The 14,411-nt window shown below is 45.3% G+C and overlaps 1 protein-coding gene across 1 annotated transcript in view; it reads right to left on the bottom strand.

Moving 5' to 3' along the window:
• LOC106569492 (collagen alpha-1(XI) chain) overlaps window positions 1-14,411 on the bottom strand; it is a 177,857-nt gene that overhangs the window by 119,737 nt on the left and 43,709 nt on the right. The window contains exon 5 of the mRNA XM_082961028.1: window positions 6,116-6,241. Coding sequence (XP_082817154.1) covers window positions 6,116-6,241 — 126 coding nt within the window. The remainder of the gene's footprint in view (window positions 1-6,115; window positions 6,242-14,411) is intronic.

Genomic DNA, 14,411 nt, shown 5'->3' with positions numbered 1-14,411 from the left:
CTATACCTGTGATATGTGGATGTCCCACCTAGTCATCTTTAGATGAATGCACTGACTGTAAGTTGCTCAGGATAAGAGTGTCTGCTAAATGACCAACATGTAGATATAGGAATAGGGCTAAATGTCTGTTCATTATATTATAGGCAGAGCGTATGAGTGTGTGAGAATAAAACACCTTTTTTTTTTTTTTTTTTTTACATACTTTTCAATATATATTTTTTTAAATAGCTATATGGATTACATGTTAATGGCATAATATTTGCATAGTGGCATGTCTGGGAAACATCTGGGAACAAAACAAGTTAAAAATGAAAGCGCCTGTGTGTTTATAGGTGAAACCTTATGGGCAACCTAAAGATAGCAGAGGATGTAATTACAGTTCCAGAAGAAGATACAGGGCTTCAGTTAAGATACAGTTACGGTAAACAGCCTGTAAACACTTTGAAAGACATAAAAACATAACGTCTGTCATTGAGGAACAACGTTTTTTTGTTTTTTACTTTTTCCTCCCTGAATAAAAAGATTTGGTCCAGTCAAAAAACAGACGCGAGGCAGATGAATCAAATCAAATCAAATGTATTTATATACCCCTTCTTACATCAGCTGATATCTCAAAGTGCAGTACAGAAACCCAGCCTAAAACCCCAAAACAGCAAGCAATGCAGGTGTAGAAGCACGGTGGCTAGGAAAAACTCCCTAGAAAGGCCAAAACCTAGGAAGAAACCTAGAGAGGAACCAGGCTATGAGGGGTCGCCAGTCCTCTTCTGGCTGTGCCGGGTGGAGGTTATAACAGAACATGGCCAATGAAGTTGACAGGCTAAGTTGTGCATCCCAAATGAAACCCTATCCCTATATAGTGCACTTCTTTTTAGACCAGGGCCCGTAGGGTGCCATTCATACAACTGGTGTCCAGTCAAAACAGAGGCTGATACTCTATCTCTACCTCTATCAGAAGGGACAGATTCATATTAGTCCCAGTCCAACTGATGAACTCATCAAAAATAATATAAGACCGAAGGCCCGAATGGCTGGCTGACTGCCTTGGGTTTCCCTGGACAAGGAGGAGAGAGCGAGAGAGAGAGAGAGAGAGAGAGAGAGAGAGAGAGAGAGAGAGAGAGAGAGAGAGAGAGAGAGAGAGAGAGAGAAAAAATGAGAGAGAAATGGAGAGAGAGAAAAGGAGAGAGCACAGAGAGAGTGAGATAGAAAATGAAAGAGAGAGAGAGAGAAAAAGGAGAGAGAGAGAAAAAAAGGAGAGAGAGAGAGAGAGAGAAAAAGGAGAGAGAGAGAAAATGAGGTGAGCACAGAGAGAAAATTAGAGAGAGAGAGAGAGAGAGAGAGAGAGAGAGAGAGAGAGAGAGAGAGAAAGGAAACCGAGATAGTATATTTATGATGTTGGAGAGCCTGACCAAGCCTGAAGAATTCACCACCACAGGCCAGAGAGTTTGATGAAAGAGATAAATATTGAAGTGTGCTCATAAAAGACTCCCCTTCTCCCTCCATCCCTCTTCTCCTTCCTGGTCTCTCTGCTGTTGCATGTGTCTCTAGGCGTGTGTCGGGGTGTCGCAAAGCATCACGGGGTGGGTAGGTGCTCAGGGCTCATGGTATCTCTGGTCAAGGTCAGGGTCAAAGTCATACTATTAACATTGAACCCCCTGACCTTTACGTCCATCAATCCCGTCATCCCTCCGTCCTTTCAACTTGTTCCTTTCCTAAGGTCATCTGATCAACAGACCTGAAACACCTGATTGGTTGACAATATAATAATAACTATTGATTTTTGTTTTTGTATAATCTAGAAGAGGCCTACATGTAAAGTGTCTCTATCGCCTCATTCAAAACAACAAGGATTTATAAAGACAATTATTTCCAGCTATTGGACTGGGCGTCCGGAACCAGTAGTGGTTTTCCAGGTATTGGACTGGGCGTCCAGAACCAGTAGTGGTTTTCCAGGTATTGGACTGGGCGTCCGGAACCAGTAGTGGTTTTCCAGGTATTGGACTGGGCGTCCGGAACCAGTAGTGGTTTTCCAGGTATTGGACTGGGCGTCCGGAACCAGTAGTGGTTTTCCAGGTATTGGACTGGGCGTCCGGAACCAGTAGTGGTTTTCCAGGTATTGGACTGGGCGTCCAGAACCAGTAGTTTGTTTTCCAGGTATTGGACTGGGCGTCCAGAACCAGTAATTGGTTTTTCAGGTATTGGACTGGGCGTCCAGAACCAGTAATTGGTTTTCCAGGTATTGGACTGGGCGTCCAGAACCAGTAATTGGTTTTCCAGGTATTGGACTGGGCATCCAGAACCAGTAATTGGTTTTCCAGGTATTGGACTGGGCGTCCAGAACCATTAGTTGGTTTTCCAGGAATTGGACTGGGCGTCCAGAACCAGTAATTGGTTTTCCAGGTATTGGACTGGGCGTCCAGAAGCAGTAATTGGTTTTCCAGGTATTGGACTGGGCGTCCAGAAGCAGTAGTTGGTTTTCCAGGTATTGGACTGGGCGTCCAGAACCAGTAATTGATTTTCCGGGTATTGGACTGGGCGTCCAGAACCAGTAATTGGTTTTCCGGGTATTGGACTGGGCGTCCAGAACCAGTAGTTGGTTTTCCAGGTATTGGACTGGGCGTCCAGAACCAGTAATTGGTTTTCCAGGTATTGGACTGGGCGTCCAGAACCAGTAATTGGTTTTCCAGGTATTGGACTGGGCGTCCAGAACCAGTAGTTGGTTTTCCAGGCATTGGACTGGGCGTCCAGAACCAATAATTGGTTTTCCAGGAATTGGACTGGGCGTCCAGAACCAGTAGTTGGTTTTCCAGGTATTGGACTGGGCGTCTAGCTTTGGAAGGAAATAATGCTTACATTTCCCAGGATGTGTGTGTGTGTGTGTGCGCCTGTGTGTGTGTGTGTGTGTGTGTGTGTGTGTCTTTCTCTAGACAATTACCTCTTTTGATTCACAGACTACAACAACTACAATAATGTCATATACAGTACCAATCAAAAGTTTGGATACACCTACTCATTCAAGGGACACAAAGCACACCTGTTAATTGAAATGCATTCCAGGTGACTAACTCATGAAGCTGGTTGAGAGAATGCCAAGAGTGTTCAATGCTGTCATCAAGGCAAATGGTGGCTACTTTGAAGAATCTAAAATCTAAAATATATTTTGATTTGTTTAACACTTTTTTGGTTACGACAGTACATGATTCCATATGTGTTATTTCATAGTTTTGATATCTTCACTATTATTTAACAGTGGAGAAAATAGTAAAAAATTAAGAAAAACCCTTGACTGAGTAGGTGTGTCCAAACTTTTGACTAGTACTCTATTATTATTTGTTTATTTGTTTATTTATTTAACCGTAAATCCTTTATTTATGAAATGTGGTGTATACTGTATGCGTGTATGTCCCATTGCCCTGTGTGTGTGTGATCCCAGGGAAGGAGAGCTGAGCTCCAAGACTCCTGAACCTGGTGCAGTCATTATAGATATAAATCACTGAGACCACTCTCTCACACACAGACACACAGACACACAGACACACACACACACACAGACACACACACACACACACACACACACACACACACACACACACACACACACACACACACACACACACACACACACACACACACACACCAAAGTAGAGACTCATATTTTGTGGCAGAGAGAGAGGAAAGTTTCTAGTGTGAGCTCATATAGTGGAATAGGAAAATGTCAGCGTTTTCCTTCAGGATGAGATCTGAATATCACAGTACAGATTCTGCTTCCCAAAATGGCAGCCTACTCCCTACATAGTTCACCTCTTCTGACAAGGGCACACTGAGCTCTGGTCAAAGTAGTGCACCATGAAGGGTATACGGTGCCATTTGGAGAGATGCCTTGACATCATTATATTTTGAGTATGTGGATTTGGTTGAAGAATGAAGCTTTGCAGAGTAGATGGTTGTGTGTTTGAGGGATTTACATGGAGTTGGAGCCAGTTGAGGATTTACATGGAGTTGGAGCCAGTTGAGGATTACATGGAGTTGGAGCCAGTTGTAAGATTACATGGAGTTGGAGCCAGTTGAGGATTTACATGGAGTTGGAGCCAGTTGAGGATTTACATGGAGTTGGAGCCAGTTGAGGATTTACAGGGAGTTGGAGCCAGTTGAGGATTTACATGGAGTTGGAGCCAGTTGAGGATTTACATGGAGTTGAAGCCGGTTGAGGATTTACATGGAGTTGGAGCCAGTTGAGGATTTACATGGAGTTGGAACCAGTTGAGGATTTACATGGAGTTGGAGCCAGTTGAGGATTTACATGGAGTTGGAGCCAGTTGAGGATTTACATGGAGTTGAAGCCAGTTGAGGATTTACATGGAGTTGGAGCCAGTTGAGGATTTACATGGAGTTGGAGCCAGTTGAGGATTTACATGGAGTTGGAGCCAGTTGAGGATTTACATGGAGTTGGAGCCAGTTGAGGATTTACATGGAGTTGGAGCCAGTTGAGGATTTACATGGAGTTGGAGCCGGTTGAGGATTTACATGGAGTTGGAGTCAGTTGAGGATTACATGGAGTTGGAGCCAGTTGTAAGATTACATGGAGTTGGAGCCAGTTGAGGATTTACATGGAGTTGGAGCCAGTTGAGGATTTACATGGAGTTGGAGCCAGTTGAGGATTTACATGGAGTTGGAGCCAGTTGAGGATTTACATGGAGTTGGAGCCAGTTGAGGATTTACATGGAGTTGAAGCCGGTTGAGGATTTACATGGCGTTGGAGCCAGTTGAGGATTTACATGGAGTTGGAACCAGTTGAGGATTTACATGGAGTTGGAGCCAGTTGAGGATTTACATGGAGTTGGAGCCAGTTGAGGATTTACATGGAGTTGAAGCCAATTGAGGATTTACATGGAGTTGGAGCCAGTTGAGGATTTACATGGAGTTGGAGCCGGTTGAGGATTTACATGGAGTTGGAGCCAGTTGAGGATTTACATGGAGTTGGAGCCAGTTGACATAAAACACAAATTAGACACCGATGATAAATGCATCAGTGTTCATCTTGAAATATGATCGTATGACAAAGAAGAAATAGGTCAAAACAGATTGAAGACATTTATTTCACATGTGAATCTTGTCAAAACGTTCACTCTGGCAAGTCACTACATGTTTTTACCTTACTAGATTGGCAGGCTCTGAGATACACAGAGGTAGGCTTTGACCTACTACTCTTTGTCAGGATACAGTGGGAATTACTCAAACTGTTCAAGACTGTAAATTACTGTAATATGTCTTCAAATGGGGAGGATTTAAAGACAGCCTTTGATGGACAACACGCGTTTTACAGAAGTATCCTGCATCAGTACCTGAACACAAAACCCCCACCCTCTCTCCCTCACTACCATCCCTCCCGCTTTTGTCCTTCACTCACCAAGACATTGACCTCATCCTCCTGGTGAGGTGTTTTACAGATTACCTTCCTCCCTCACCACTTTCCTCCCCCCCTCTCTCTCTCCCCTCTCTCTCTCTCTCTCTCTCGCTCTCTCTCTCACCTGTCTCTTTCTCTCTCTCTCTCTCTCTCTCTCTACCTGTCTCTTTCCCTCCTCTCTCTCTCTCTCTCTCTCTCTCACCTGTCTCTTTCCCCCCTCTCTCTTTCTCTCCTCTCTCTCTCTCTCTCACCTGTCTCTCTCTCTCCTCTCTCTCTCTCTCTCTCTCCCCCCCTCTCTCTCTCCCCCCTCTCTCTCTCTCTCTCTCTCTCTCTCACCTGTCTCTCTCTCTCTCTCTCACGTCTCTCTCCCCCTCTCTCTCTCTCTCTCTCTCTCTCTCTCTTTCTCTCTCTCTCTCTCTCTCTCTCTCTCACCTGTCTCTTTCTCTCTCTCTCTCTCTCTCTCTCTCTCTCTCTCTCTCACCTGTCTCTTTCCCTCCTCTCTCTCTCTCTCTCTCTCTCTCGCTCTCTCTCTCTCTCACCTGTCTCTTTCTCTCCTCTCTCTCTTTCTCTCTCTCTCACCCATCTCTTTCTCTCTCTCTCTCTCTCTCTCTCTCTCTCTCTCTCTCTCTCTCTCTCTCTCTCTCTCTCCCTCCCTCCCTCCCTCCCCTCCCTCCCTCCCTCCCTCCCTCCCTCCCTCCCTCCCTCCCTCCATACCTCATCCTCTGGTTCTTGTGCCTGTGGCTGCTCCTGATGAGGTGTTTCACAGTCGGGGCTGTAGTGTTCACAGTAGTCGTACGCTGCCCGTGGGTCGGCCACAATCAGCAGCTGCTGGATGTCACCCTGTAAGAAGAGAGAAGACGTTAAACCAATCTCACAACTCCCAAGACAAGATAAATTACATAAAGGGGAAAGGGGGGGACACGTTGTCAGTTGTACAACTGAATGCATTTATCTGAAAATATGTCTTCCGCATTTAACCCAACCCCTCTAAATCAGAGACAGATAAATAGATATAATATGTTCCTCCAACACCTTCAGGAGATGAGAAGGAGAGAGAGAGCGTGTCAGTGTAAACTCTGGGTATTCAATATGGGTCTTCTGTTCACCAACCCCAATACCTAAACCCTTAGAAAAAAGGCTATTCTCTAGGTCTGAGGGTGACATTTAGGGTTACAAGTCTCTGGCAGGGCTACTTCTTCACAAGAGAAGATTACAGATCACACCTCGCCTCACCCCACGCTACCCCACGCCACACCTCACCTCACCCCACACCTCACCTCACCCCACACCTCACCTCACCTCACCTCACCCCACACCTCACCCCACACCTCAACACCCAATACCCCTCACCCAACCCCACACCTCACCCCTCGCCCCACACTTCACCCCACACCTCACCCCGCCCCTCGCCCCACCCCTCAGCCCACACCCCTACATAGTGCACTACTTTTGACCAAAGACCACACTAACCATACTAAAAGTAATGCACTATGTAGGGAATAGGGTGGCATTTTGGAGGCAGCTCAGCCTTCCTGGTGTAGAAGAATGGAGGCAGCTCAGCCTTCCTGGTGTAGAAGAATGTGACAGATAAATAACCAGTCTGTACTTATGAAATATCTGAGGCCGTCTGTTTTTCATGAACATTTGGAAAAGGAAATTAGATCCCCACTTCTCCATTCCCCTCCCTCCCTCCCTCCCCTCCCTCCCTCCCTCCCTCCCTCCCTCCCTCCCTCCCTCCCTCCCTCCCTCCCAGCCAAAGGCTCTTTGTCTGCTGCATGATCTTATCCCAAGGAATGTTTAAACCAGGAACTCTCTCTTTCCCTCTCTCCCTCTCTTTCTCTTTCTTGCTTTCTCTCTTTCTCTTTCTCTCTCTCTCCCTCTCTTTCTCTCTCTTGCTTTCTCTCTTTCTCTCTCTCTCCCTCTCTCCCCCTCTCTCCTTCTCTCTCTCTCCCCTGCTCTCTCGTCCTCTCCCCTCTCTCTCTCTCTCTCTCCCCCCTCTCCCTCTCTCTACCTCCCTCTCTCCCTCCCTCTCCCTCTCCCTCTCTCTTTCTCTTTTCCCCCCTCTCTCTGTGGAGAATATTAACAAGCAGTGTGTGTGCTTAAATAAAAGTATAGATACCTTAATAGAAAATGACTCCTGTAAAAGCAAAAGTCAGCCAGTAAAATACTATTTCAGTAAAAGTCTAAAATTATTTGGTTTTAAATATACTTAAGTATCAAAAGTCAAATGGAATTGCTAAAATATACTTAAGTATCAAAATCATTTCAAATTCCTTATATTAAGCAAAGCAGATGGCATCATTTTGTATTTTTATTTTGTTAAACTTTGGGATAGCCAGGGGAATGCGCCAACACTCAGACATAATTTACAAACAAAGCTTTTGTTTAGTGAGTCCTCCAGATCAGAGGCGGTAGGGATGACCAGGGATTTTCTCTTGAATTGGACCATTTTCCTGTCCTGCTAAGCATTCAAAATGTAACGAGTACTTTTGGGTGTCAGGGAAAATGTACGGAGTAAAAAGTTAATTATTTTCTTAATTTACAGTAGTGAAGTAAAAGTTGTCAAAAATATAAATAGTAAAGTACAGATACCCCCAAAAACTACTTAAGTAGTACTTTAAAGTATTTTTACTTAAGTACTTTACACCACTGTGTGTGTGTGTGTGTGTGTGTGTGTGTGTGTGTGTGTGTGTGTGTCTGTGTGTGTCTGTGTTTGTGTGTGTGTGTGTGTGTGTGTGTGTCTGTGTTTGTGTGTCTACTCAAACTTGTGTATATCAGTTTCTCATCTTTTGCTCCCCTCAGCAAACATGACTATACAAACTAAGTGGGGGATATAAATACATCAATCAATAAAAGAGGTCAATAAGTGAAGTGGCTCTACGATGACCTCATAATGGGACATTATGAAGACCAGACCAAGCTAACAGCCACTTGCAGGGCAGCAGACCCACTCAACCACTAACCACAGCATTTAGGGGGACAGAATGGTGCAGCGGTCTAAGGCACTGTATCGCAGTGCTAGAGGCGTCACTACAGACCCTGGTTCAATCCTGGGCTGTATTATAACCAGTTGTGATCGAGAGTGCCATAGGGTTGCACACAATTGTCCCAGCGTCGTCCGGGGTAGGGGAGGATTTGGCCGGGGTAGGTGGGGTTTTGCCGGGGTAGAGGAGGGTTTGGCCGGGTTAGGGGAGGATTTGGCCGGGTTAGGGGAGGGTTTGGCCGGGTTAGGGGAGGGTTTGGCCGGGGTAGGGATGGGTTTGGCCGGGTTAGGGGAGGGTTTGGCCGGGGTAGGTGAGGGTTTGGCCGGGTTAGGGGAGGGTTTGGCCGGGTTAGGGGAGGGTTTGACCGGGTTAGGGGAGGGTTTGACCGGGGTAGGGGAGGGTTTGGCCGGGTTAGGGGAGGGTTTGGCCGGGGTAGGGGAGGGTTTGGCCAGGTTAGGGGAGGGTTTGGCCGGGGTAGGGAGGGTTTGGCCGGGTTAGGGGAGGGTTTGACCGGGGCAGGGGGGGGTTTGGCCGGGGTAGGCTGTCATTGTAAATAATGATTTGTTCTTAACTGACTTACCTAGTAATTTTTTTTTTTTCAAAAACAGATACACAAACAAATAGGTAACGTTAAGTGGGCTCTCACTATAAGATGGCATTATGAAGGTAAACCCAGACCAAGACAGGGCCAAGCCAAACCCAGGCCAGACCCAGAACAGAACAGGCCAGGCACAGAACAAACCAAGCCAGACACAGACTGGGACAGACCAGTTAATAAGACCCAGGCCAGACCCAGGACAAACCAGTTAAGACCCAGGCCAGACCCAGGACAGACCAGGTAAGACCCAAGACAGACCAGGCTAAGGTGTTTTCCAAATGGCACCCTATTCCCTGTATAGTGTACAACGTTAGACCAGGGCCCATAGGGCATAGGGTGACATTTGGGATGCAAACAAACTTACTAATACTATCAGACCAGAGCAAGCCAGGCAACTCTAGTACTGTCAGACCAGAGCAAGCCAGGCAACTCTAGTACTGTCAGACCAGAGCAAGCCAGGCAACTCTAGTACTGTCAGACCAGAGCAAGCCAGGCAACTCTAGTACTGTCAGACCAGAGCAAGCCAGGCAACTCTAGTACTGTCAGACCAGAGCAAGCCAGGCAACTCTAGTACTGTCAGACCAGAGCAGAACACAGTAGTGAGCAGAGAGGAAGCACATCCAGATACAGGGGAGGAGCACAAGCTGAATTATTTCTGACATCTGTCATAATGAGATCCATCTGTCTGGAGTCTCCTGTCAGGCCTGACCAGTAAACCTTAATAGCTGTGTGTGTGTGTATGTGTGTGTGTGTGTTAATAATGTCTACATATCTTACATTACTTATATCATATGTATATACTGTATTTTATACCATCTATTGCACCTTGTCTATGCCGCTCGGCCATCGCTCATCCATATATTTATATGTACATATTCTCATTCACCCCTTTAGATTTGTGTGTATTAGGTAGGTGTTGGGGAATTATTAGATTATTTGTTAGATAATACTGCACTGTTGGAACTAGAAGCACAAGCATTTCGCTACACTCGCAAGTTACCTGGACCTATTGTCAAGTTAGCAGGTTGTTAGCTAGCTGACTGAACAACGTTGTTTCTTCATCAAACCAATAATTAGCGACCGGGAATTAGATTAAAATGGCCCGTGTCATGGTTTGTGAAATTATATTAAAGGTTTTGTCACGTCCTGACCATAGTAAGCTGTTATTTTCTATGGTAGAGTAGGTCAGGGCGTGACAAGGGGTGTTTGTCTGTTTTTGTATTTCTATGTTCAGTTTCTAGTTTTGTATTTCTATGTTGGTGTTGTTTGGGTTGATCTCCAATTTGGTGGCAGCTGATCCTCGTTACCTCTAATTGGAGGTCATATTTACGTTGATGTTTGTCCCACCTGTTTTTGTGGGTGATTATCTTTTGAGTAGTGTGTTTTCCTCTCTATGCGTCACGGTTTGTTGTTTTTTGTGTTTCAAATATTTCGTGTATTGCATTTAGTTTCACTATAAATAAATATGTGAAACTACGAACACGCTGCATTTTGGTCCGATCCTTCAAACAGCCGTGACAGGTTTATGAATCCCTGTATAAAGAAGATATCTGGTAATATTTATATAACTGTTTTGGCTACAGACAAGACGTTTTCTTTGTCTGTAAAGCTGCAAGCATACCTGTTGTGGAACTGTGCTCCCTTTTCCCTCTCTGACACTGAGGCTACATGACAGAGAACTTGCGAAGTCTACTCAGACTGGTCTGTGCTCTTGGTTGTAACAGGCGACGAAATTATACAATATATCAACATTGCTCACTTTGCACGCTGCTTCAAAGTAACAAAATGTACAAATATAACAACAGAACAGTCATCAGGGTCTGGGACTACATCACTGTTCTCCAACACCTCATTTACATCCCTGTTCTCCATCACCTCATTTACATCCCTGTTCTCCATCACCGCATTTACATCCCTGTTCTCCATCACCTCATTTACATCCCTGTTCTCCATCACCTCATTTACATCCCTGTTCTCCATCACCTCATTTACATCCCTGCTCTCCATCACCTCATTTACATCCCTGTTCTCCATCACCTCATTTACATCCCTGTTCTCCATCACCTCATTTACATCCCTGTTCTCCATCACCTCATTTACATCCCTGTTCTCCATCACCTCATTTACATCCCTGCTCTCCATCACCTCATTTACATCCCTGTTCTCCATCACCTCATTTACATCCCTGTTCTCCATCACCTCATTTACATCCCTGCTCTCCATCACCTCATTTACATCCCTGTTCTCCATCACCTCATTTACATCCCTGTTCTCCATCACTGCATTTACATCCCTGCTCTCCATCACCTCATTTACATCCCTGTTCTCCATCACCTCATTTACATCCCTGCTCTCCATCACCTCATTTACATCCCTGTTCTCCATCACCGCATTTACATCCCTGCTCTCCATCACCGCATTTACATCCCTGTTCTCCATCACCTCATTTACATCCCTGTTCTCCATCACCTAATTTACATCCCTGCTCTCCATCACCTCATTTACATCCCTGTTCTCCATCACCTCATTTACATCCCTGTTCTCCATCACCTCATTTACATCCCTGTTCTCCATCACCGCATTTACATCCCTGCTCTCCATCACCTCATTTACATCCCTGTTCTCCATCACCTCATTTACATCCCTGTTCTCCATCACCTAATTTACATCCCTGCTCTCCATCACCTCATTTACATCCCTGCTCTCCATCACCTCATTTACATCCCTGCTCTCCATCACCGCTGAATTATATTTGAAACACTGATGGAGGAATAGGTGTGTAGTAAGAGACGACGAAGAGAAGTAGGGGTGGGGGGGTCTGGTGGGGTGGGGGGGGGGATGTGGCTGGTAGTAGATGACCACACTACACCTCACTAACTCAGATGTCCCCCACCAGACTACACCTCACTAACTCAGATGTCCCCCATCAGACTACACCTCACTAACTCAGATGTTCTGTTCCCCACCAGACTACACCTCACTAACTCAGATGTTCTGTTCCCACCAGACTACACCTCACTAACTCAGATGTTCTGTTCCCATCAGACTACACCTCACTAACTCAGATGTTCTGTTCCCCACCAGACTACACCTCACTAACTCAGATGTTCTGTTCCCATCAGACTACACCTCACTAACTCAGATGTTCTGTCCCCACCAGACTACACCTCACTAACTCAGATGTTCTGTTCCCACCAGACTACACCTCACTAACTCAGATGTTCTGTTCCCACCAGACTACACCTCACTAACTCAGATGTTCTGTTCCCACCAAACTACACCTCACTAACTAATATGTATGGGTTTTCCCTTCTCCAAAAATGTTCTCCTGCCAAGCTAAAGTTGCCTGGCTTCGTTCCACTTCCAGTTCTATATTTTAGTCATGAGCACCCAAAGTCGACGCAAAGTGGATGCAATCATAATGGTAATCATCTGTAATCATCCAGCGTTGCTTACTTAGAGCTACCCAGCTTCTTGGTGTTACCAAACTGCCTGCTGTTTTTTATAGCTTAGGCATCATTTTAGGCATCGCTTAGGCCTCATCAGTCGTTCTGCTACAATGTTATACCTTAGGAATGAGGACCCACAGTCACAGCCAGAGCAGGAAAGACCTAGACATATATCTGAGTAAGAGCAGAGATAATAGCTACATATCTGCTGCACATTGGGATGTCTGACTCTCACTCTTGCAGGTATCCTTACCTCAATCTCTCACTCCATCTCTCTCTCCCTCCATCTCCACTCTCTCTCTCTCTCTCTCGCTCTCTCTCTCGCTCTCCCTCCAGCTCCACTCTCTCTCTCCATTTCTCTCTCTCTCTCTCCATCTCTCTCTCTCCCTCCATCCTTCTCGACTCTCTCTCTCCATCTCTCTCTCCCTCCATCTCCATTCTCTATCTCTCTCTCCCTCTCTCTCCCTCCATCTCCACTCTCTCTCTCCATTTCTGTCTCTCTCTCCATCTCTCTCTCTCCATTTCTCTCTTTCTCTCTCTCTCTCCATCTCTCTCTCCCTCCATCCATCTCAACTCTCTCTCTCCATCTCTCTCTCTCCCTCCATCTCCTCTCTCTCTCCATCTCTCTCTCTCCCTCCATCTCCATTCTCTATCTCTCTCTCCATCTCCACTCTCTCTCTCCCTCTATCTCCTCTCTCTCTCTCCATCCATCTCCACTCTCTCTCTCCCTCCATCTCTACTCTCTCTCTCTCTCTCCCTATCTCCCTCCATCTCCACTCTCTGTCGCTCCCTCCATCTCCACTCTCTCTCTCTCCCTCCATCTTCACTCTTTCATTCTGTCTTGTTTTCCCCTCTCTCTTTCTCTCTCTCACTACCACTCTCTCCCTGTACAGTTGTTTTTATGATTTTCTGGCTTGTCACTGGCATCTCTCTGGTATCTCGTAAGGACTCCTGTTATGATTTATTGTACTGTCTGGGTCTGGAAAGAAGGAGGATTGGCAGGTATTTCAAAAGTGATAAATTGAAAGCGATAAGTCAGCTTTAATATCTACCAGAGTACGTACAGTGTGTGTTAGTGGGATTGTGTTCTGTCCAGCGTGTAAACACAATACTCTCTAAGTCATCTCCTGTAACATGACTACCATAACAACTTACAGATGTAGGATCTTAATTTGAGCCAATTTTCTACAGCAGGAAAATAATCCTGCAGCAACAGGAAATGTGAATTATTACGTGGATTATAATTAATGAACAGTTTTGTAGGGGTTGATACATTTTGTGTCAGGGCAAATCAAGTCTGAAATCTCAAAGTGGAAATTACAAACTTTAGTACTACTACTACTACCCCTACTACTACTACTACTACTACTACTGCTACTACTACTACTGCTGCTACTACTACTGTTTCTACTACTACTACTGTGAATACTACTACTACTGCTACTGTTTCTACTACTACTACTACTACCGCTACTACTACTACTACTACTACTACTGCTACTACTACTGCTACTACTGCTACTGTTTCTACTACTACTACTGCTACTACTACTGCTACTGTTTCTACTACTACTACTGCGAATACTACTACTGCTGCTACTGTTTCTACTACTACTACTACTACTACTACTACTACTACTGCTACTACTACTGCTACTACTGCTACTACTGCTACTGTTTCTACTACTACTGCTACTACTGCTACTGTTTCTACTACTACTACTACTACTACTGCTACTGCTACTACTACTGCTGCTACTTCTACTACCACTACTACTACTGCTACTGTTTCTACTACTACTACTACTACTACTACTACTACTACTGCTACTACTGCTACTGTTTCTACTACTACTACTACTGCTGCTACTACTACTACTACTGCTACTATTGCTACCATTACTGCTACTACTGCTACTGTTTCTACTACTACTACTACTGCTACCACTACTACTACTGCTACTGTTTCTACTACTACT

The sequence above is a fragment of the Salmo salar genome, chromosome 14 (genome assembly GCF_965601325.2).
Source record: "Salmo salar chromosome 14, fSalSal1, whole genome shotgun sequence".
Taxonomy (NCBI): domain Eukaryota; kingdom Metazoa; phylum Chordata; class Actinopteri; order Salmoniformes; family Salmonidae; genus Salmo; species Salmo salar.
This window is presented reverse-complemented; position numbering and strand designations above follow the sequence as displayed.